This window comes from Leopardus geoffroyi, chromosome E3 (assembly GCF_018350155.1).
Source record: "Leopardus geoffroyi isolate Oge1 chromosome E3, O.geoffroyi_Oge1_pat1.0, whole genome shotgun sequence".
Classification (NCBI taxonomy): domain Eukaryota; kingdom Metazoa; phylum Chordata; class Mammalia; order Carnivora; family Felidae; genus Leopardus; species Leopardus geoffroyi.
Window position 1 is genome coordinate 35,496,272 of NC_059340.1, and position 25,106 is coordinate 35,521,377.

Consider the following 25,106-nt stretch of genomic DNA (forward strand, 5'->3'; position numbering starts at 1 on the left):
GAGTGAAGAACTCCCCCAGAGATGGAGTTCACAGTTGATGGACAGCCCAATTGCAGCAAGAAGGTGTGACAGAGAAGCGTTGCAAAGTATGCTTCCAAAAGAGTATGCATTCTGACGCCTGGGGTCTCTGCATCGCCGTTAGGGACTATAGTGTCCTCCTAATTATGTATCTAAGATATAGTCTACAAGGCATTAGGGAAAATGAACCCATGCAACACAGTATGCAAAGGGAGCACTACACCATAACCCTGTAGTTGTAACAGCCTGCCCTTTGGAAAGCAATGGTGTAGCTAAGGGATGTTCCTCTGCACTTTCCCGTGGAGGGTCAACTGAGGTCTGGACCCTTGCATGGCTCACCCCAGTCTGGGCATCTGAGGCAACAGGTGAGAAGAAAGACAGAAGTTAACCTGCACAAGAAGACGGATCCCCACCTACCCAGATGTTCATCCTGCTTCATCACTCTGCTTTCTTGAGCTTTTCCAAATGAAAACCAAAGGGCTTTTTGAAGAAAGCCCTTTGGTTTTCATTGTTGCTGGTGTAATTCAATCAGTTGTTTTCCTCCCATCCTGAGAGAAAGCATCTGGGATATGTGCTTCAGATCAGGCATTCTTTGCATTTGGGAAAATGCTCTGCTCTTGGCAATTCTCAGTGGCAAAAGGAACCACACTCGATATCAGGAAGAAGAAGAAAAAGACTGATGGAAGGCATGTGGGTTTTGGAATCCCTCAGCTCTGCTCCAGCTATGGTTCCTTCCCTGATCCAACTGCAAATCAACCCATTTTCAAAAATAGAGTCTTATGGGCATTTATGCTTTCCAACTCACCCATCCCATACTCATCAATGAAAAACATGCAGCAGAACACAGTAAGATCCCATGGTCCTACTGAAAGAGGTGAAAGACTGACAAATCCCTTAATGATTTTGGACTGCAGGATGTGATAGGTCCCCTTGGCTTGTGGGGTTTCTGTTAGCTAAGGATGCAGACAAAATTCCTCATTTCAAAAGATGAAAGAATGCAACCTAGAGTAAGGCAGTCACAGAACGCCCTTCCAATTCCTTCCTGATTTAAGGTAAATGGGCTCTCACTTTCATGCATATAAACACGTACCATGTAAGCCCTCCTTTCTCAAATCATAGAACCCCACAACTTACAGGCTGTGCAGTCTGGGCTGCCATAATGTGTACTGGTGTCAGAAGATAACTAGATTTAGCCTAGACCATGACTTCCACATTTATAGACCACGGAGGGTGACCAAGCTTTATTCTAAAAATGTCTCAAGATACATGAGAGAGGAACTTAACCAGTCCCACAACTCAAAATATCCAGAAAATCACTTCAAATATAGCAAAACCTCCAAAAAAGGACATGAGTAGAAATGGAAGAAATTCTCCAAGTGAACAACACAGAGTTGTCTCAACTGGGCTCTGACATTTCCAAATCCTGTTGCCACTCACTTCCTTACCCTGGATTTGAAATGGTTACCTTCACTAATCACTTAGTACAGTTTTCAGCCTCATGTTTTCTTTGCTCAGAACCAGTAAAGAAAGCATCTTATGGGCTCTCTAGCTTCTAAATGGGAAGCCACATGGTTTTCTCATCCAAACTGTGACACATCTGAACTGTGTCTACATAAGAATGCACATAAATCCAACACCTAGAACATCTGTGAGAAATAGATCATACCACCCATGGCAAATCAGATGGTATCACCCTTTCTGTACCCTGTCCATGCAATCAGAAACCTCTTCCAATTCTGAATCCCAACAGAACAGGTCTGAGATAGTAACCATGATTCTGGATTCATCAGAGCAGAGTAGCAGCCACTACCTGGGAGTGGAGAAGACACAGTAAATCCTGCTCTTGGCCAAAGACCCAGAGCCACACTCTCTTTCATGCCAAGCTCAAGGCCATCTTTCTCTTAAACATGCTGTTTCACCTTCCTTGTGTCCTGACAGTTGCTCTACCAAAATCACTAAGAGTTTCCCATCATGCTTGGAAATCAACATGGTGCCCCAGATGGGGTTTAACCTACTGGGGGAACCACAAAGAGTAATCTCTGAAAGTTTATCTCCTCTCTGGGCCACTTCCTCCGTCTGGGAATGGAAATAATGGTCCATATCGACTGTATAAGGCAATAGTGAGTTGAGATGAGGGTTACCAGTTAGTCAGCAACCAAATGGGTGTCAGTTATTGATGCTATCAAGATGGTTAGGATTACAGCTTTTGCCTTCTGTCTATTCCAGGTGGGGTTACAACACTAAAGTCCATGGCGTACATGTGTCAAAACTACCCCTGAAGTAAGCATCTGGAGGCCCCACACCCTATGTAAGCAGATCAAGGATTCTAAGAGGTTAACTAGCACAGCAAGAACAACTAGCATGCCCCCCCACACACATTATACTCTCACTTGGAGGCAAAATGGAAACATAAAGTCAGGAAGCACTGCCAACATACAGATTATCTGTCACAATATTTTAATTCCAGGTGAGTATCCCTCACTTCTAAGAGGCCAGTTCCTGGGGCACACAAACCCTTTCAATATTTATTTGAGCAAAATGAATGAAAATGTAGCTCTGGAATGGTATTGGCCAATAAAAATATAATGAGCCAAAGATGAGCCATTTTAAGTTTCATAGTGGCCACATTGAAAAAGTGAAAAGAAACAGGTGCAGCTCATTTTTAGATGTTAATTAAAATATCACTTCACTGTGTAATCAACTTAAAGCTTATTAATGAAATATTTTACATAATTTTTGTACTACGGTTTCCAAATCTAGTATGTATTTCATACTTACAGCTCATCTCTGTTTTGACCCACCACATTTCAAGGGCTGTAGTTATTGGCCACCATACTGCATAACACAACTCTAGAAAAACCCATCCTATGTTTTCCTTACCATTGAGAGGGGAAAGGTTCTTGACTGATCAGTTCTATGGTTCCTAAAGTGTAATCTGAGGGCTCCTCTAGTAGAATTACCGGGCAGAACTTGAAAGTGCAGATTTTCAAGCTCTTTCTCCAGACCTATAAATCAGAATCTCTGGGGGCAGAGGCATGGGAAGAGAAAAGGGATTCTGCATTTGTAATAAGGGTGGTTTTCATGCAGTCTAACGTTTGATAATTGCTGTTCTATTTTTTTTTTTTTAATTCAAATTCTGCACTGATATAGCAACTTCCTCAGTCAGGCCAATTCAGAGCTATCTGGTTATCTTTAATGTTTATAAGTAAACTGATAGAGACATTTTATTTTTATAGGGTATTGTTGCCTGTAACAAGCTTTGAACTATGCCTAGTGCACAGCAAGCTCTCAATAAATGTTATAATTATTTTTACTAAGTTCCTGTGTTTATATGTTCCCCGAACACCCTGCACTCCCCTATTATAATACACATCACATTTTATTGGAAACAGACCAATTAACTACAAATCAATTTCCTGCATGACGACTTTGCTGAATAATCAAATAACCAAAATGCAGGAAAGACAATTAGATAAAGTTTGCTGAAGGATCAATTAGGGGAATGGCCAATTTGGAAACTTCTTCTCAATATTATCTGAAGCTGTGTGTGTGTGTGTGTGTGTGCGTGCCTGTGTGAGCATGTGCATGCACAAGTTGGGCAGGGATAGAAGGAAGGAAGGAAGGGATGATGCCACCCCATGTGCCCATGCACTTGCTTCTAGTAATTACTTAATACAGTACATAGCAGCCTGTTTACAGAGGATGGTTTTAATGGTGTTGGAAGATGACCATTTGGTCAAGGCTTTTTTGCAGACCTCCACCCTTACCTAGTGTCCAGTACTGACAAAGAACTGGGAGTGTATCCCCAGGTTGGCTTTCCATGCCTCTAAGATGGTACCTGGCCCAGTGGAGGCGGCAAGAGTTGCTACCAGATGGAGACCCAGCCTCCACCCGCACCCCATAACACACAAGCATTCACACAAACTCTCTTGGGCAGGGGGCAGCTGGGAGCCAGGATCTGGCATCCAAAACAACTAGTTCCAAGTTTCTGGTAGTTTTCAGGGAATGGATTATCCTGTTAGTTGACTCTTAGACACTGATTTTCAGCAAAAGAAAGATTTGGGGAGAAGTGACCTGGAACAGACATCTCCGGGAATACACACAATGTTCCCTGACAAGGCAGCTGCTCCCTTCACTCTGTCCCTGCACCCAGACCAATCCCCTGTACATCAGACTATTCAACACACACCTGCTGATGAAGGGGATGGCCCAAGTCAAATAAACACCGAGCGGAGCAGCCATTTATAGAACCATCAAGTTCCCTTGAGCCCCCTCAACATGTTAACAACTATGTTCTCTCACAAATACTAGCTTTTTATGAGCAAGACAGGGCAGCTGAAAAACGTAGGAGAATTCCATCTGGAGGCAAAGGTCAATGTTCCAAGGTCAAAATATAAGAAACACGTGGGGGCAGTGTGGTCTAGTGGTAAGAACCTCATCATCAGAGGCATTCCATTGTGCTTTGTGACAGGTTACCAAAGTTCTCTGGGCCTGAGCATTTTTTTTTTTTTCTTTTTTACCTCCAAAGTGAGGATGAGGGTGATTTCTACCTCACTGAGCTGGTGTAATAAATCATGTTCATGTCTACACATGCACATACATGCACATGTAGGTATGTATGTATCCATATAATTTATCATGCTTGCTAGCACACAGAATTTGCTCAACAAACAACAGGAAGTGATCATTGCACCCTGGAGAATTCAGCAAAGTCCATTTGAGGCACAGCTACTGCAGGGATTGAGGGCTCACTCATCATCAGTAGTGACAAAAAGCCTTAGCGCCTTATGGAAATACCTGGCTCACCCTCGGAACAAGAGGAAGAGGATGGACATTTAACACAGACAATCTCATCGGCTTTTCATCTGCTGCCCTCTGCTACTTGTCCTCCTGTCAAAATGCAGCCCGAAGACTATCACTTTGGCTCTTCCTTCACCACGGTCCTAACCTAAGCCACTGTCACCCCTCCCTGGACTGCTGCAAAACACTCCCAACAGGCACCCTCTCTCCTCTTGCCATCCTGTAATCTGTTCCCCACAATGCAGTCTAACTCACCATTTAAACATTAAGGCGGATCACAGGTGACCCTTCAGTGCCTTCCTACCGCACTTAAATCTTGAACGGTTTCGTCTGATTCTCCTGAGCCCTGTTTGTCTTCCTGATTTTATCTCCAGAGCTGTTACTTGTCCTTATGCTGCACATCTTGCTGGGCCTGGCCACCTCTGGCATGTCTCACCCACATGGCCCTGATACATGCTGCCCATTCAGCCTGAAATGCTTACCATTCCACAGTTACGTTCCTGGCTGCACCCTCACTAGATTCAGGTCCCCGTTCAAATGTCACCCTCTCAGATCTTCTGTGATCACTGAACCTAAGGTAGCATTTCATCCTATTTTCGGTCCACCCCTCTGCTCTTTGATTCATTAGAGCTGTTGTAGAACTTAACTTACATGCAAGAATATTCCATGCCTATCCATCTACATGTTGGGGGTGTGGTCTCCACTAGAAAGGGGGCAAGGAGGCTCTTTGAAGGAAGGGCTCCTCTTGGCTTATTTAATGCTATGTCCCGAGGGCTCATAACAGTTGCTGATACACAACGATGACTCAATACATGTTAATTAAGTGAAATGAATCTCCAGCTGCTCGGCCAAAATAAGTAACTTGCTTTTCGACCTCCATTCTTGGGCAAGACCCATATTCTACTTCTACTACAATCACTAGCCGGTCCTGGGAAAGTTCTGATGAATCAGAGCGGCCGCTTCCAGCCTTGAGTCTAATAAGGGAAAACCATCTTGTCCCTTTTGCAGTCTCTTACAGGATCTGACTCATGAAAGGGTCTCATTGCTATAGAATGAGAAGCTGAGTGTCCAAGGTGGGGAGGCACTGTATGCTGAGGGTTCAGCGCTGTTGTCAAAAGGCCAGTCGCCAGTGTCACCCACATGGGTACTTATCTTTCAGGAGCAACCAAACCAAAACAACGAACACCACTGCCGGAGACACTGAGTAAGAAAATAAATGTAAATACAGTCTCACAAACCATACATGCTAATGAGAAACGTTTCTTCTACGTGGCTAGCCGAAGCAGAACCAACATTTTGGCATCCTCTCCAAATGACCCAAGTAACAAACCGTCACGTTTCCTTTGGAAACAGGAAGAAACAACCCTTCAGTGCTGCCGGTACTGTCTGGCAATTTTCACCTCACCATCTCTACCCCGAGCCAGAGACAAACCCGGTCAGCTCTGCCCCGAGAGGCAGCTGTGCAAGAATAACACATCTTTATAAGAATTTCAGTTATAAAATCCACCAGGCCCTCAAAACTGAGGTTTTAAGCATCTTGTTGATTTCTTTCTTCATCTAAAAGGAGAGAAATTGGCTTGTGTCAAACACTGAAATCCAGTAGATACCAGGATTCAAGAGACCTGCCCTTTGGAGTGTTCTGCATGTGGGGATGGTTTTGTTGATTAGAATGGGGATGCCCTGGGTTTTCCCAGCATGGGGGAGGGGGCACATGAGGAGCTCCCCTCGGGGTCTTCATTGAAACCATGTGTACACAACCTTTGTAACCGACCGGTTCTGTTTTTCCAAATTCACTTTATGAGGAGGGAGGACTGGCTAGGAGATAATTTGACATTTGATTGATACGGGTGTCTCCTTTTTCATGCTTGGTTCAGAATTCAGACTTCAAATGGGACCTTACGAAGCATGCAACATATTATTAATACGGCCATCAAAGCAACAGGGATATCTCTCTCAATTCGAAATCTGATCAATAGCAATTCATTAAGAATTTACTGAAGAGCCATCCTAAATCAGATAAGGTAAGGTGAACACCCTCGGTCTACCCAGGCAAACTTTCATTATCTGCCTCCTCTTTCAGCAATAGTGTATGTGGACCACTTGCTTACAAGGCAGGGTTTGTTAAGGCACGGGACGAAATCGATATCTACCTCTGAGGCTGTAACTTTGCAGTGTGTGATCTGTGATGTCAAAATATAGCCTGAGACACACCGGAACATGCATGCATTTTAACAGGATACGTAGAGGCTGTGGAAGACAGCCTCTCCACACATGACATCTGTTAGCAGTTTAAACCAACTTCCCTTCCCCACCCCCAGTCGGTTACCCCTCCGGACGCATGCTCCCTTTTCAAGGTTTTGAAAATGTGAAATGTCTCTTGCATCCCAGGAACATTCCCCACCACGTCCAGCTACATAAGTATCCCACCCCCCCTTCTACTATTAAGTATTAGTGATGCGTTAGGGATGTCACCACCGCTCGCGGGGAGAAACAGATGTTGGAGGCTAGGGGTCGAGGAAGGAAAATAGAAGAGCCTTTATCCAAGGGGTTTGATAGAAATGGAGTAAGCTGTCACTTTAAAATATGAACATGCATACCTCATGAACTCCCAGGTTAAGACTTTCCACCATTAAAAATATTGACACGGACTCTTATCAATGAAAGAAGCCTTGCCTTTTAGGACAGATGGGGCTAGGGACATGCTCCTAGCAATCTTCCCTTCCATTAATTTAGTTTCTTCTCACCAAAGACTGTAAGTAGGGAGGGAAGTGTTAGCAAGCAAGCTTGCATTTACTGCTCCATCGATAAAATGTGATTGGAGCAGATGAATGTCTATTTGCAAGGCTCTGTTTAATGTAGGCTTTGAAGGTCACATCATACTCAACTACATGTTAATAAGCTGTACAGTCCTCCCTTGTTGGCTAGAAGCCACATATTGGGAAGATCTCCTAGTAATTGTTTTGGTCGTAGTTTAGGCTTAAAAGCAAACGAAACCAAACAAAAAAACAAAACAAAACAAAACAAAGAATCTGTTAGCACTCACCTATCTTGACAATCAAGTAATTCCAAGCTAATGAAAATCCAAACATAACTCTTCTGAACCACATCAAAGCAGAAAGACAGGTGTGATTTTGATGGACACATCATGCAACTTTGCGATTTCCATTTGCCAATGCCCTGATTTCAAAAGCAGAAGACTTTGTCTCTCTAAATCCTGCTACTTGTAATAGGTTTTACAAGAAAGGAGACAGGGGATCTTTGATTCATAGAGTGAAGATCCCCTTCTTATGAGATGGAGATAACTGTATTCCCCCATGCCTCTAGCTATATGGAGTCAGTCTTTTAGGGTCTATGATATATAACCAGTCATTCAATACAGATCAGTATAATTCACATACACATCTGTGTGAACCCAGACAAAATATGTCAAAAAACATACAAGTCACACATGTGCATCCCTAGTCTCCCTTTCAGCGTTTTAACATAAGTGTTTATACCGTAAGATTGCATTGTGGCTTCATCCAACACAGTCTTACTTTTCTAGATCATGTACTATTAAAACTGGAAATAAAGTACCCAAGTTAGCAAAACGCCTAGTGTCTTTTTAGACAACAGAGGCTCAAGGCTTCAGCTATACTCCAAAGATATATGGACTTTGTTTTTGTTTTTTTTCAACTCAACTTTCTAGAGTGACCAATTGCAGCATGTGAAGGAAAAAAAAAAAAAAAAGAAAGAAAGAATATTGAGACTTGGATGGATGCGTCAAGAAGTAGCAATGTTTGTTACCTGCAGAGGTGTTACAAGAAATTTCATCTGCTGCAACGAAGACGAACTGATTTCTGGAAGAGAAGATAAAATTCACAATACTGCTCGCTCAGGGAGAAATGTGCTCTCTGCCAACTGGGTAGATGTATTCAGATGCAGGGAGGGAGGGCGCTGTGTTCGAATGGATGTTGCAAGGGAAAGTGTTGATATGGCTAGGACTTGGGAGAGTTTAGAAGGATCATGAGCCAGGCATGCGGGGGGCCTCACCAGTGGAATTGGGGGTGATGTGAGAACGGGGGTGGAGTGTGTGTCTACACACTATTGCACTGACATAGGAGTACTGAGTGTTACCAGGACGTCACGCGAGGGTATGTTTCTAAGGCCAGGGCATTTCAAACTGTGCTTGGAATTTCTACCCTAAATGAAAATTACATTTAAAGAAAATACAGACTGTCCATTAGGAAAAATGGGGTACTGCAGCTAGCTACGAAAAATCATAAAATTCCAGACTTTATTATTGTAGTATAATATCAAAAAAATTTTAAAGGAAAGAAAAAGAAATTGCTGTCATTTCAGAAGAGAATGGTTATAAGGTCTCATGTTATAGATAATAATTTCCTCACCAAACTAGGCTGGCTACACAAAGAACGTAAGAGAATTCCTCTATTGGAGTAAATCCCATCTCACCAAATTATTTTTAATGATGCAGTGTTTAAAAGAAAATTAAAATGGAAAATGCTATTTTACTTTGATTTAGTAAATCCAGGAAGATGATAAAACTCTCTTAAGATGTTTCCAACTGTGGCATTTTCACAATGAAATGTGTTCTAATTCAGACACACTGTTTATTTCTCTAGAAATGAGAACGTCTGTGGGAGGCAGATTATAAAAATGCCCCAATGAGATTAGCTGGGATCTTAAATGCCTCAGAAGCAGTAGGATAGAGCCTTCTGGTTCTTGTTTGTTAGATTTTTCTGTAGTGTATGAATCATTAAGAAGCAAGATTAAATGCATTTTTGGGGTCTTTGGTCTTCTTCAAATGTTTTAATGATTCCAAAAAGTACCCAGTGATTGAGCATTTCTTAAAACACCTTAAGAAAGTTTTACTTTTGCAAGAGGTACACTCTGAAATATAAATAGAGCTACCACTGGAAAATTCACTAGAATTTGGCATTCACTTGAAAATTCTAGCTATTTCCACACCAATGAAATCTAAACAAAATTATACATGCTCTGAAAATAGTATTTCTTATGTCTTTCTTCCATATAACAAAAGTCACAGCCAAGTTCATTTATCACTTCTCTTGAAAGAATAAGAATGTTAGTGTCACTGGATTTTTGCTCTCTTTCTGCTTGGACACAGACTTTTTGAGCCCCACCAATACCTGGCTTCAAATTTCTGAGGTTTGAGGAGCAGTACAATTAATATCCCTGAAAATGAAGATATTTGGGTTTGAATATTTGTTTTCACTTGTTCACCTCTGAATGCCTCAAGGGGGAACACGATATGGGCAGCTCAAATTGCATGCATGAAATTCATACGTGTATGGACCAAACAAGCCCTTGGAAGGACTTCTGTTCATAGTATGCTCACAAGAATAACACTTTATTACCAAGAGTGGCAGCCTGGTGCATCCAAAGGGGCAAACTCTTTGGTATACCCATTCCTCAACTATAGGGTGGGCCTCGTTAGTGAGATGGTTCTATCCAATTCAGACCCTATCGTCCCAGAATACTCTGCCACCTTGTATCTCACTTCTGCATTTATCCTACGGAACTGTCCCTCCTGACAGACATTAGGAGAACCACAAGAGGCAACCAACACAGATATACAATGGTGATTGACTGAAGAAGGAAAAAGTTTTAAGAACACAACCTACCAGTATATTTACAAAGACATCAGACCTTTGTCTTTAATTGTACCAGAATTTTAGAACATATGATGGTTGTGTTTCACAGCACTCTTCCTTGGGACATGATACATTCTCTTTTTTTTTTTTTTTTGTCTTAATTTTTGTTAATGCTTATTTATTTTGAGAGAGAGACACACACACACACAGAACCTGAAGCAGGTTCCAGGCTCTGAGCTGTCAGCAGAGAGCCTAACACGGGGCTCAAACTCACGGACCGTGAGATCGTGACCTGAGCCAAAGTTGGACGCTCAACCAACTGAGCCACCCAGGCGCCCTATGATACACATACTCTTAAAAATAATGCTACGATTTCTCCATTCCCTTCCTTCCTTTCTTTTTCCTCTCCCTCTCCTCCCCACCCCAAGCTCGCTCGCTCTCTCTCTCGGGCAACCTATATATCTTGAATTTTTTTAGAGTGTCTCTAGGATTCCTGAGAAAAATCTCTGAACAAAGGGTATGACTCGGAGAGTTGGCTCAGAAGATGGCCGACTATCAAATCAAATCTACATCAAAGCATAAAGTTATTGCCAGTAGTGATATTTTAAGGGATATATCATGGACTCCGCGGCAGTACCAAAAAGGAATTATTAAAACGTATTTGCAAAATAGTTATTTGGATGTATCAGTTCTCTACTGCTATTTATTTTCTTTTAATTCCACGCAAACAATCCCACTACATCCATTTCAGAAAACTGCCTTTTTATGGAGCTCATTAATTCCATGGAGTCAACCTGCATGATCAGCCCTCCCGCTACACTGATTATAAGTACAAAAGGAGATGTCTGCCAAATAATAGCCTGGGGAGGGATATCAGGCCAATGTGGCCCACACGGGAGGCCAACAGAGGAATCTGGGTAGAATTATAAGGGATAGGTTTCATGGTGATGTCTCTGTCCACTGTTAGGCAATTTTGATATATAGTTCTGTCTCTCCCCACTTGACCTTTAAGACAAAAACCATCTCTCTCAGTCCCATATGTGGATCATCCATGACCCTCTCAGTGGAATCATTTACCCCAAATGACCAGAGAGAGGTATGATCAAAGAGATTAACAATGTAGCTGGGAAATCTGCTACCCTCAAGCAAGGGCAGGGCAAACTAAATGACCAAAGCAGTGCATGTGCACTCTGGACAGTGTGGGTGGGCTCACCTCTCAGGAGGAGAGAGGAGACTGGCATGGGTCTTGACCCCCACGCTACTCCTAGTCTGCTCTGCACTCTCAACACAGACCAAAGAATTTAAACTTCAAGAGCAGCTGCCCCTGATTTTCAGAAAACTGGTTATAGAGGATAAAGTCTGGCCAAGTGGTTCTCAGCCTTGGCTGCACACTGTAAAAACACTTGGTGCCCTTCTAAAATTCTCAGTGATCATGCTACACCTAAGACCGGTTATATGGGAATCTCTGTGAGGGGGTCTTGGGTGTTTGTAGTTTCTAAACAGCTCCAGGTAACTCTCATACAAGCCAAGGCTGAGGGCCACTTGTCTAGCTGAATGGTTAAGTCTAGTTCCTTAGACTCACAGGGAGAGGTGAAAATAACGGGAAAGCCCAGGCCCTTCTCCTGTGGTCCTAGCCTAATTGGTCTGGGGCAGAATGTGGAATGAGGTAGTTTAGGAAATATTCAGCAGTTAATGTAGGATTCTGTGCCGAGTGTGGGCCTGGTTAAGATTCTCTCTCTCTCCCCCTGCCCCCTTCCCCCCCCCTTCTCTTTACCTCCCTCTCCCCTTTCCCCTCCTTACCTCTCTAAAATTTAAATATATATATATATATATATATATATATATATATATATATATATATATATCCCCAACTATTCTTAAAAAACTAATAAAGAAAGAACCTCATTTCTGAAAGCGAAGGTGGTCTAACGGTGGCCACAATGTCATGCTCTCTGTATCTAATTCCTCCCGTGTTTCTCTTATTTCAGTATCTTCCATGAACAAACTCAAGAGGATCTTTGCTGGGTCTTTCCACTTGCCTTCTGAGTCTGCATCTAATTCTCTTTACCAATTTTTTCACCTAGGATTCCTTTCTATTTTTGAACCCTCTCTCTACTGCAGAATTTCTCAAACTTCCCTGAAGATAAGAATTAATTAGAGTGCTAAAATATAGATGCTAAAAATAGACATCTGGGTTTCAGCCCTGACCCCCTGAATCAGAACTTCCAGGAAAGACATGTGAACATCTGTCCATTTGGTGAGAACCCAGGCCTGGTTACTGACAAGCTCTGGGGACCCATTCACCAGTCCTAAGTGTCTGGTGCTCCTGGAAGAGAATCATCATTCCAGGTAATTCTTACCATGGGGAAATCTGGGAACATTGCTGAGAAATTTCCTGCAAGTTCAGTCCCATTTTCATTTCAGAAATCTTCCTACTCTCCCAGGAAGATTGACAGGAGGAGGCTTTGTGGGAGGAGGGAGGATTACTAATTTAGGAAAAAGAATGAAACGGTTGATCGCTGAGCACGAGGAAGAAGGCTACATTCATCTCGGCTCTTTGGAGTGTTGGTGTCAAAGAGCCAGTGACCCGATGTCGATGGAGTACTTATCCATGACAGGAGGTGGCCAAGCCCTGTATCTATGTATTAACTGATTTAATTTTCTCTACACCCCCTCTTCCTATCCCAGTCTTCATAGATGAGGAAGTGGAGGTGTAGGTCATGACCATGTGCAAGTTGGTGGAGGTGAAATCTGAACACAGTTGGGTTGGCTCAAGACCCCAGCTCTTCTTCACTAAGATTGTGCTGAGGGGCACCCATGCTGGGGTGCTGAGTCAGCAGTGGAGTGAAACGTCTCTATGGAGGAACCTCCTGAAACTGTCCTGAACCTTTCATACCTACCGACAAAATAACAGAGAATCTGGATTCTCTTTTGAGTATGATGTTAATTGAAGTTTGAGAGGGATAATTATATTCTGCTTTAGCAACTTGCAATGTGGAATGACACGGGCCATGGTCTTTCTTTTTCATTCTATCACCAGACTTCATTATGTTTTACGATGGTTTTCATAGACCAACCATCTAGACTCTGCATCTGACTCAGCTGGTGGTACATTTAAATTAGTCCTGTGACGTGCCATATCATCCTTCTACCCCACTTTTCTTCTTAGGCGAAATCTCACCTCTCTGTAATTTTCTTTCTTCTAAAAATTACCCATGGCTGAACTCTAAGAGTCAAATTAAAATAGTAGCCAGCCAGTATTGCTGGAGGGAATGTGAGAAGGTAGGTATGGAGACAGAGTAAAGGTTGGGGCACAGGGAGGGGAGGAGGGAGGGCAGACAGGAAATGTTCTCCCATCAAAGAACACTGGTGTTAAGTTTTACTGTTGGAAATTCTGGTCACTTCTCATTCTTTGGCCTTTTAATTCTGTCATGTCACTATTGTTATGCAAAACTCTGGGTGGATATCACTCATGGCAGTCTTCTTCTAGTATCTAATGCTATGAATATGGAAGCTAGCAAGCCCACGCCCACACACACACACACACACAAACACACACACACACACACACACTTCCATGTGATTAAAACCCTCCAAGGCTATCTAGTGCAAATTCCCTAGGGCCTTAGAAGTTAGTCTTCAGCTCTGGCACATGGCAGTCAAGATGTCCCAAGACAGCAGTGGCACAAAGTCAAATTAATTCTATCTGTAGATTCTGGGCACCTGTTGGTTGTAAGGCAGAGTATCTTAATGCTGTATATATAATTTTTTAAAAAATAAAATACTAATGACCAGGTCCATTTCCCAATCTTTTTACGTCAGAATCTTTGAGAGTAATTCCCAGGCCCAGGTATTCCCGAAAAGCCACTCTGGTGATCCCAAGTGTCAGCCAGCACTGAGAACTGACATTTCACTGTATGACTATTTCTTTGAACTTAAGTGCCCTGACTCTGCAGGGAAGAGAGCTGTGTCCTCTGGTTTTTCAATTAAACGGCACTAGTGTTGACAGCCACATTTTTAACTGCTGATATTTTAGTTTTTGGAAATTATATTATTATAATAATTATATATATTGTTTAATATATTACTGATTAATTTTTTACAACTGTGCTGTGCTTACCACGATGCCTCCTTCTAGACATGTGGGATTAACGTAGAAACACACACTAATCAGGAATTCTTCCTGTTCATATTAAGAAGTTGCTGGAAGGGTCATATGGAATCCAGCCAGGAATGTCTTCTGAATAGTTACACATAACATGCAGAAATAAGGTGCTTCCATTAAAATTCTTTTTGCTGACTTTACTGAATAGCTCACTCCTCTTGTTCACTGAATTCTCAGATGGTTCATGAGGGTTTGCTACCTGCCAGACACCCAGCTAAGCCAAAGGGATGGGACCTTGTGCTCCTGGCCTTTAAATCACTGTGCAGCATCTGTATTGGGCTTGGCTGTCTGGAAGCTCATAACCTAATTTATATTTCAATTTTACACATTTGCAATCAGTATTTTACCTCCCTTCCCCCGACTCAGTTCTAAAACTCTACAATTATAAAAAGCCCATTCAAATTTATATTTTTCACTGCCCTGTCGTTATTTCTATTTATGTTTCAGTATTGAATTACATGTACTTGGAGAGGCGGTGGAAACTGTAGAATGAGGTGGGGTGTAAACAGACAAAGCAGCAAGCAAACAAACAGATTGACTGTAGAATCCTCTGAAAGGGTCTCTGGGGATCCTTTTCATCTTAAAAGGGAAAGCATTTCCCTTTAACATACGCTGAGAATCATTTCATTTAGTTGCAGTTGCTACTGCTAACATTGAGCGCATTTTGAAAAAAAAGTTTACTTGGGAAAGGAGGTGACTGCTCTGGATCTATCCTCAATTTGAGTGTTCCATCCAAAACTTCTGGGTTTAAGAAATTCAAATCCAAGTGCGTGCCCATTCCCTGGAGACCCCGAGAGTAGTCCACTTCCGGAATTTTAGTTTCTCCAAACTTGAGCAATCTCCTCAGCTCCCACTACTTTTTTTCTCAGGTAAAAGAGAACAAACGGTGAATCTGGAAGCCCTGCCCTGTCACCTTCCTGGGCCTCAGTTTCCTCATCTGGAAAATGGGGACAAAAATAGCACAGGCCTCCCTCAGATTTATTTTATTTTGTTTTATTTTTTTACACTATGATGAGAACATGAATGTGAAAGCACTTCATTTGTGGGTAAACTGCCATTTATTTTTTTTGGCTGTGCGAACTCATGAAGGATAGCTGTCTTCTCTCCCCAAAGAGAAAAGGCATTTGTGTTTTTAAGTGTGGGGCTTTCACGGTTTTAGGCCAAAAGGGGGACAGTGAACAGCCCTTTGAGGTTACAGGTGCCTCCGGGAAGACAAGGTCCAACCTTGTCTTCCAGAAGATGAGGGGGACACAGAGGAGCTCCTAAAAGAGATCGACTTTCTGATGCAGGGTTGGAAATGGGTCTGGCCAGGTCTGGGAACAGCTATGTGTGTTCTCGTGGGGAAGCAGCTGTCCTGTAGAGGAGTCCCGTGCTTAGTGAGGTGGGCAGGAGCACATGGTATTGGGGCTGAGGCTCTGGAGGCTGGAGAGGCCACACTGAGAAGGTCTCCGCCCACCTCTCAGTTATGTGCACAATGGAGTGAGTGTGGTGGTGGAAAGGTCCAGAACCTTCCAAATCCCCAGGGGATTCTGCTAACCCACGACCACCCCCGGATACTGGAGCTCTCACCAGTGGCAATGAGAAAAGAGCAACAGAGGCAGATTTCGTTTCAGTTTTTGAAAAGTAAGTCTCTGTAGACAAACTGGTTGTACAGAAATCTAAAGCAGTGGTAATGTGGGGGCTAGGTTTATGCCACAAGAACCGGTCATTTTTCCTACAAAGCTGATGTGTCCCTGGTAGCCTGGTCTCCTCCATAGACAGAAAAGAGAAAGATGAACAGAAAAACAGGCTGTTTGATCTCATGGGTCCAGTGGCTTCTTCCTTCAGAATTTTTTTTTTTTTGGCCCAAACTATTTTCCCCCAAGTTTTACTGAGGTATGGTCGATAAATAAAAATTAATATATGGGGTGCTGGGGTGGTTCAGTCACTTAAACATCTGACTTTGGCCCAGATTATGATCTCACAGTTCATGAGTTTAAGCCCTGCATTGGGCTTTGCACGACAGTGAGGAGCCTGCTTGGGACACACTCTCTCTCTCTCTCTGCCCCTCCCCTACTTGTGCTCTGTCTCAAAATAAATAAACTTAAAAAAGAAAACTGAATATAATTGGGTTGTAGGATGTACTTTTTAAAAGAGATGATTTAATATATGTACATATTATGAAATGATCATCACAGTCAAGCTAATCAACATATCCATCATTTCATATTGTTACTTTTTGTGTGTGGTGAGAACACTTAAGATCCACTCCCTTAGCACATTTTAGGTATCCCTATTTTGATATTTCTAAAATGGAAGTCAAGATTTAAAAATAAAACCCTCCATGGTCAAAATATTCTTCTAAGCCAGAAAACTTGCTCCTACAGGAACAAAACAAAATACACCCATCGTTTAGTGATGCTAATGGTAATATCCCATCCTGAGTGTCCTTTAGTGTCAGGTGCTACTTAAGGAGCTCTCTGCTCATGACCACACTAATTCAACAACAACCCAATCAGGCAGGCATCACTCAATAGCCCCACTTTAAAGATGAGGCAGCTGGGGATCAAACAGGTCCCTTAGCTTGCCTGTATTATCTCTGTAGTAAGTAATGTCAGCCTAAATCTAAATCCCTGATCATATGCTACAGATGAACAGCAAAGATTTGCTAATGCATGCCTCAAACTAGGCACAGTGATTACAAAAGACTTTGCCTCAAATCCTGAGCAGACAATTTCTAAGTTGTGGGCAGCTGAGTAAGGCACAGGTTCCCAGAATGTTAGTGTTACAGGGGTATTAGAGCCTCATCTAAAAATGACTCCCACTTTCAAGGGGATTTAATTTTGTTTGCTCTGGTCTGGATATAGTCAGTGCTTTCAAGTAATACCTTATACTCTAAAATATCTGTCAATGAACAGTTGAGCTATTGAAAACCCCACTCATTTTCACCACCTCCTGTAGTTTATGAAGTAATGTTCACCTTCATCTCCTTCTGACTGTAACTGGTATGATGGTCTCCATTTAGCAAATGAGAAAACTGAGGCTCAGTAAAGGGAAGAGGAATCCGGTGGGATTTTCCCAGGGTATGGTTTACATCAGCCTGAGGTTATTACACAGTCAATGAGAAAATACTAGCATGAAATCATTTGCATTATCCAGAAATCTTTAGGGTAAAGAAAATGATCGATTGTGGCCCTAGACTAGTTGGGGGAGGGGGAGTTCCCTCTGGATGGATTGCGAGGGACCTCCAACCATGGATGGTTCTTATTTTCTCACTGAGGAAGGGAAAGTAGAGAAATGACTACAAACCAACAATTTGCTAAGACAAATTCTCCTACGTGCTTCAAGCTTTGTATAATGTCAACCTTATTTGCTGCATAGGGGGTAGCACTGAAGCTTACCCTCTATGGGGGTGCTTCTCAAATGTCATCCAAACCACCCGGGGATCTTGAAGGTACAGATTCTGACACAACAGGGCTGGGGTGGGTTTGAGATTCTACATTTCCCACAAGCTCCTGGTGAGGCCAACTGGGTTGGTGTGGGAACCATGCTTTGCAGGGCTCTTGGGACCCTCATAATGAGCCACTCCAATCTTACAATTTCAGAATTGTAAGATCACTCTTTCTCCATTGTTTAATTTTGAGATAGAGAAACTGAAGACAATAATTTAAAGAATAGCAGAGAAACAATCCATCATTCCGGGAAGGCTATGCAGCTGATAGTGTCTGGGATGCATGTTTAACATGCACCCACCTGACCACCTGAGCTCATATCCTACTAACTAAATGTAGCCCACACACCCTCTACCTATGCAGAAACGGTGAAGAAAACATGTCCCTCATCTTTTAATGCAGTTTATAACTTCAAATTACAAAAGTGGACCATGAACAGAGATGGAGATTGAGAGGCTGATCGAAGCATCCAACAATCATGGTTTTCTTTGTAAAGGCATTCTGAGCCTACAAACGCAGTGCAAAGTGCTGATGCAGGTTATCAGATGTTTGGTGTATTTCTATAATCTCAAGTCCAAAGCATTTCAATTTAAGTGATTACGATAATTAAGGGAAAAGGGTGTTGAGCTTTGATTATGTCTCATCTCTCCACAATCTATTGATCTATTCAAACATTCGCACATCCTAATGTGGCAAGAATAAGCCCAGGAACAATGACAAAATTGATGAGTTAGTTACTCCTTACGGAGATTCCCTCAAGCATTCACCTCCAAACTACCGTCTCTCTAATTCCTGATAGTGGTCCCTACTCTAAACGTTTTGTGTTAATTAAGTATGAACTACACTATGGTTTTGAGGAGAATTTAATTCCAGAGGAATCAATCACTGTGATTCACGCCAGGGAGAAAATCATGAGAAATCATTTATTTCTGTACAATGACTGTTCACATGCACGTACTGCGCACAAATATGGAAACAGCACAGAGGCCACATTTAAACAGAAATCAGTTCTACTGGGAAAAAATTTAAACTTCTCTCAGAACTTGTTTCGATAACTTTAAAGGAAATACTAGAAATTTTTAGTGAAAAGTTCCCTCTTACCCTAAAAGACAGCCTATAGTGTATTACACAGGGACAAAAAAGACCAAAAAAAAAAAAAAAAAAGCAAAGAAGTAGAGAGTGTTCAATGTTTGTCACATTCACGAACTAAGATTCTACTGTGTGTGTATTTCCTTCTCCTTGACTGGGAAGCTGTCTTCCATGAGAAGCTCTGTATTTGCTGTGGAAAGGGCTCCTCCAGAGTCTCCATGTACCCATTCTCCTTGGAAGTTTCTGACCTGCCTCTAGAAAGTACCAGGCTTTCTCACCTGTCTCGAAACCCTTCACAGCTGAAGGATCCTGATGATGCTACTATAGGATAGGTTTTATTTGCTTCTTTGTGGCCTATCAAGTCAATGATCTGCAACCTGAGAAGTGTGTAATTAGGCCATGACATGACCAAAGGAGTTGTTACATCTTGTCTCCTCACTGGCAAAAGTGTCTACCCACATGGCTGTGACAGCTATGGTCTACTGGGTTTGGAATTTTCTTTAATGTCTCCCCAACTCCTTGTTGGTCCAGTCTGTTGACTATTACAGTCTTGGTTCTTTTTTTTTTTAACAGCTTCAATTGCATACATATTCATCCAATAGTGCATAGCAGTTGTTAAGAAGCCATTATAGATTTCGGACCAAAGGCAATTAGTTCTTGAAAGAGAAACTTGAGCACTTTTTCTTTTAACCTGTGTGTGTGTGTGTGTGTGTGTGTGTGTGTGTGTGTGTGTATGTGTATGCATGCATGTCTGTAAATTAACAATAGGAGAAACTAAGGAAGTCCATCAGTAACAGCTATATTTATTTTGAGCACCAAGAGCTTTGTGTCTATAAACACGAGTTTCAAAAATCATATTGATGCTACTATCAAGAGTATCTGTCCCCTCCGCTATATCAGAGCCATCTCAATTGTTACTAGATGAAATCACTGTCAATCTACACAGCAGGTGGGCAGAAAAAGTAATTTATCTTAGTTATCATAACTTTTGTTTTTTGGTGAAGGCCCAATAGGAACTATTTGATCCATAGGGAAAATAAATTATTGCTGGTTTTGACCACATGAAATTTGACTCATGTTTTCATCATTAACTCATGTCTTAGTTACGACGATTTGAGGATGAAAACATGACTTGCCCTGGCTTTGTTAACAATTGCGTAAGGAGGCAGAAACAGCCCAGGACCTGGACTAAAGGACTCTGGGTGTGAAGTCCAGTCTTTGGACATGGAGGATCTGCCTAGTATGAGCATACATGTTCTGCTTGATCTGGGACAGTCCAGTTGAAGCTTTCTGTCCCGGACTCATTCTTAATAACAGGACATTCCTTCTCTGTCTCAAGTGTCACATTCTGGACATTCATTTCTGGGGTCACTCTAACTACACCGCTTCTCTCCTCAGGTTGTGTGTTCTAATGTTCTACATAGTACCAGACACGCAGAGACGCTACCAAAAAAAGTAACTTCAAAATAGAAATAGAAAATCTACATGGTGAAAAGGAAAAAAAAAAGTGTGACAGGGAAGATACTATACTTTCCTCACTTTAAGGAGCGCTGACATCTCAAAATCCAAACTTTGGATAACTGAGACACTGAGGGCTTATATGGCCCTTCCCCTAAGTAAGTTTGTCTATAACAAAAACAAAGCAAAACCCAACAAATGATTCCTGGAACTCACTGGAGTAAAAAGAATTAGATTTGCATATAATCCTACCTATTAAGTTTTAAAAGGCTTGTCTACGCCATAACTTAGCCCAGTCGGTCTGGCCATTATCTTTCCTAAATGCTTTCAATGACTCCAGAACCTGTTAAGGAAATAACAGATTCAAACCCCTGAATTTTAGAGGTTTGGGTGGAGCGACATAACCTAGGTATTTTTGTTTTCCTCCTTCTTGCCATCCAGATTTACAGCTCTTATGGGAACACAGGAAAGTAAAAAACAAGAACACTTTATATAGTGCCCTTTCTGTGCGGAGTATCTCACAGCCATTGTGTCAATACTTCCAAACCACCGTGTAAGGTGGAGTCAATACACCCATACGAGACGAAATGTCATGTGAAGAAATTACTTCTCAAGATTGTTCCAGTGAAATGCGACAGAGCCTAGTGATTAAGGGCACATTCTTTAGCTTCGGAGCTGAGCTGAAGAAAACTTGCCCACTCTTCGAAGCCTTGCCTTCCCAATCTGTAAAATGGAAGGGCCACATCAATTTTACAGCATCCTTGGATGGCTCAATGGCACTGTATTTGGAAAGCACATAGCACAGTGCCCTGCACTGGTCAGGATTCCATACAGAGCCACTGTTACTACTGCTATGCTCATAATTGTACTATCACGGTCAGAGAGGATTTGAATCCAAGTTTGCTAGCCTACCACCTCCAACTTCCAGAAGACTTAGTAAATAAGGCAAAGAATACAGTCCGCTATTTCCAACTAATGAACATATTAACGGGAACACTGTCATATATATCACCAGTTTTATTGAAGAAACGTATTCTTGTCTGGTTTCTGTGCTTTGTAATGGGAAGCTCACAGATAATGTATGTTTCTTTCTAGTTACCCTAAAGCTGCCTAGAATAATTAGCTTCATTCACCCTCTCTCCTCCTGAGGGGGACCCTGACTTGCTGGAAAAAAAAAAGAAACCAAATGAATCAGTTAAGAAAGTGCACTTTAAACCAAAAAGAAGAAAAAGAATATAAATAAAAATAAGAATATATTACATATTTATATATTATTTCTCTCTCTATATATATACATATATATGTATATATATATATACACACATATATATTTCAGCTTGGTGTTCTAATTCAGAAAGCTGAATGTGCCTTTCTGGGCACTGGGATAGTATGATGTAAATAAAGGCATTAGCGACTCATTTCTGTGACATTTCCATTACAAGTTGACAGAGCATCTTTTCTTGAATTGCAGAACCCTGGAGAGCTTATCAGGGCAAGTGGAAAAAAGCAGAAAAGAGAACTAAAATCAAGAACAGCTTCGACAAGGCAGGGTCAACAAAGGTACAGAGAGAGAACTGCTGTTTGCTGCTCTGTTTTGACTCAACAGGTAAGAATCTAAATCCAAACCAGTTTCCTTCTGACCCTGGATCCCTGTCTCAGCTGGGGAGATGCCATGGGATAGACACACTCCTAATCGCCATCAGTCTCCACGACCTGGGCCATCAGCTTTTTTTTTAATTCATCTGAGAACCACCCCTGGCATTAAGGTTTATAATGCACTAACTCTACTTTTCAACAGTGGTCTCAGAGGAAAAAAAAAATTGAAAATGTAAAAATCTAATAGGAAGGCTACTATAGAGCTGCCAGCATTTATTTTGCCAACTAAAAACATTAAAAACAAAATTGCATAAAACAGGAAAAAAACAAAAAACAAAACAAAGCTACCATTTTCTGTTGTCATCGTTTTGTAAAAGATAAGCTCTCTGTATTGACATCTAAGAAGCATGGCTAATGCCTGACCAGTCCCAGGAGTGGCCTTCCTTCCTCACTCCCTCCCTCCTTCCCTCCTTTCTCCCTTCATTCCTCTTCCTTCCTCTCCTCCCTTCCCTCTCTTTCTTTTTCTTCCACTCTTCTGTTCTCTGTTCTCCTCTCATTTTTCTCTCTTCCATCTAACCACCTGTGTATCTATTTATCATCTAACTTTCCATCCATCCACCCATCCACCCACCCACGCATCCATCTAGCCATCCACCCATGTATGTATGTATGTATGTATGTATGTATGTATGTATGTATCTATCTATCTATCTATCTCTATCACCCATATAAATTCAAATAGGGGTAGACCAACTTCTCCATGACCTCAAAGACATGCCTACTTATCCTTATTGACTTTTAAAAAAGAACTACTAATCTATTTCTCTCTGAAATAGAAACTTCTATTAATAGGTTATGACTATCACATTAAAAAAATGTTCTAGCATGTGGCTTATGACTGCCTGAATTTGACAAGTCCTGACCTCCTTATATTAAGATTTACCTGGATTCTCTCAGGAGTCTTTTGTGAGGGCCTAAGACACAGCTGTGTGTGTGTGTGTGTGTGTGTGTGTGTGTATGTTCATTCAAGCATATGTGTATATAGACACACAACATACACACATATATATGAAGTGTGTGTGTGTGTGTGTGTGTGTGTGTGTGTGTGTGTGTATTTCAAATGCAGAGGGCAAGAGTACTGATTCTAGGGCATTTTAACTACTAAGCTACGAAACTGCCAATATTCCACCATTTTTTTTGTCACACAAAATGTTTTCAATGAAACTTTAAGGTCTCAAAAAACAAATGAAAAAAGTAGAAAATAAAAGAAACAAAACCTTGTTGCATGTTGTCTCTATTGCTCAGGCTAGGGGCACCTGTGCGGCTGGGGCTATAACTGTTATGTCCAAAGTGGCTGACTTTGGGGGATCTTCAAAGGAAACACATGTCTTACGTGAAAGAAGAAATGGCCCTTGGTAACTAACTATCAGTGCAACGGGATCGTTATGAAATCTCCGAGCGAACCACTCTGCATTACTTTCTTCTCTGGCTGATCAGACCCTTAGTTCCCTTCTGCACTAATGTGGGGGACGTTCTCATGCACTGGTTGTTAGGAGATGTTAGAATGTTTAGCAAGCAGGACAAGCAATGACAAATGTCTGCCTTTCTGGAGAGAGAACATTTTCATCAAAGCTATAGACACATTATACATACATCCCCAAATATTTGTGGCACAAGTCCCTGAATAGGGAATATCCCCTCCCGCCCCACTTTCTGGTTTGGCTGCTCACAGATGCATCAACAACCAAGTCATAAAACACAAAGAAACCAAGAGCCAATCCATAAAGAGAAGCCTACCCCCAGGCTTAATTCAAGCAAGCCATTCATCGAGCTAATGTGATGGTGGACCTGTCAAATCCAGAACGCATCACGGACACATCAGCAACACCAAGTCGCATGCAATGACCAGATGACCGTCGGCCCCACTGCCATGCTTTGATTGGTTCAAGCTCAGAAAACAATCCCCTTTGAGAGTTTGGACAGTTGGCTTTCCCTAAATCAAAGTGAGATTAAAAAGGAAGGTTTGGTGAAGGCAAGTGCTTACCAAAGGTTTTCTAAATGCCAAGGAAATACGTTTGCCTATTCCCATTAAATTCGTCAGTGAGACTATACAATTACCTAGTCCAGGCAGGTCTGTTTCTTTTGGGGAAATCTCTGCCCACACCAGATGGTCTTCATTCTGGAGGTCAGCAGTCAGAAACTCTCAGGGTGCTCCCAGATAATCAGCATGTGATCATGTAACCAAGAAGATGATGGGGCAGGGAGTTGCAAGGGACCCATCAAGGACCTTCTGGACAGTCCTGAGGTTACTGGGGTTCAACATTTTCCAAAGGTCCCTGAATCTTTAATTTGACGAGGGCTTAGTTTGTGCTGATAAAAGGCAAAATTCTACCAACGGGGGACATCAAACTTCTTTTGCTTTCCACATGCCTGAGGAGCAAATCTCATGATTACAAGTAAAGTTCGTTGCGGCTTCTCTTCACTTAGTTGACAGCCAGTGAGCATCACCAAAATGCTCTCAATTCTTACTGATTTTGCTTCCTATCCTGAAGGAGTTTCTTTGGGTTAAGAAGTTTTACTCTTTGTCATCCTGCCTGTCTTCCAGACGAGAGGAACTGAGAAATCTATCATGGCTGATACTGCACTGTGATCGTGTAAAAATAAATTATTACACAACTGCCCTGAGATAAATTCTAGAAACTTGGCATCTTCCATCTGGATTCAAAACCTATTCTGACAATTTCATATTTTCCCCAAACGTGTGTCTTCTATCAAAGGGAAGGGTCTTCCTTCTCTTTACCTGCTTACTGAAAATATAAGGAAGTACCATCATGTCATAAATACATTTTGCAAATCGAACCAGAAATATCATTTTAAAGATTGTTTTCTGGCAATTTACCTATTCCTGCATTTACCTCAATGCAATAATCCCGT

The 25,106-nt window shown here is 41.8% G+C and overlaps 1 protein-coding gene across 28 annotated transcripts in view; it reads right to left on the minus strand.

Moving 5' to 3' along the window:
* The window catches only part of RBFOX1 (RNA binding fox-1 homolog 1), a 2,066,775-nt gene that overhangs the window by 9,264 nt on the left and 2,032,405 nt on the right, over window positions 1–25,106 (minus strand). For 19 of the 28 annotated variants that reach the window (XM_045461755.1, XM_045461752.1, XM_045461756.1 and 16 more), the window contains one exon: window positions 8,605–8,657. The exons of the other annotated variants lie outside the window; for them this stretch is intronic. In XM_045461755.1, the coding sequence (XP_045317711.1) occupies window positions 8,605–8,657 (53 nt within the window). The remainder of the gene's footprint in view (window positions 1–8,604; window positions 8,658–25,106) is intronic. 28 annotated transcript variants of the gene reach the window in all.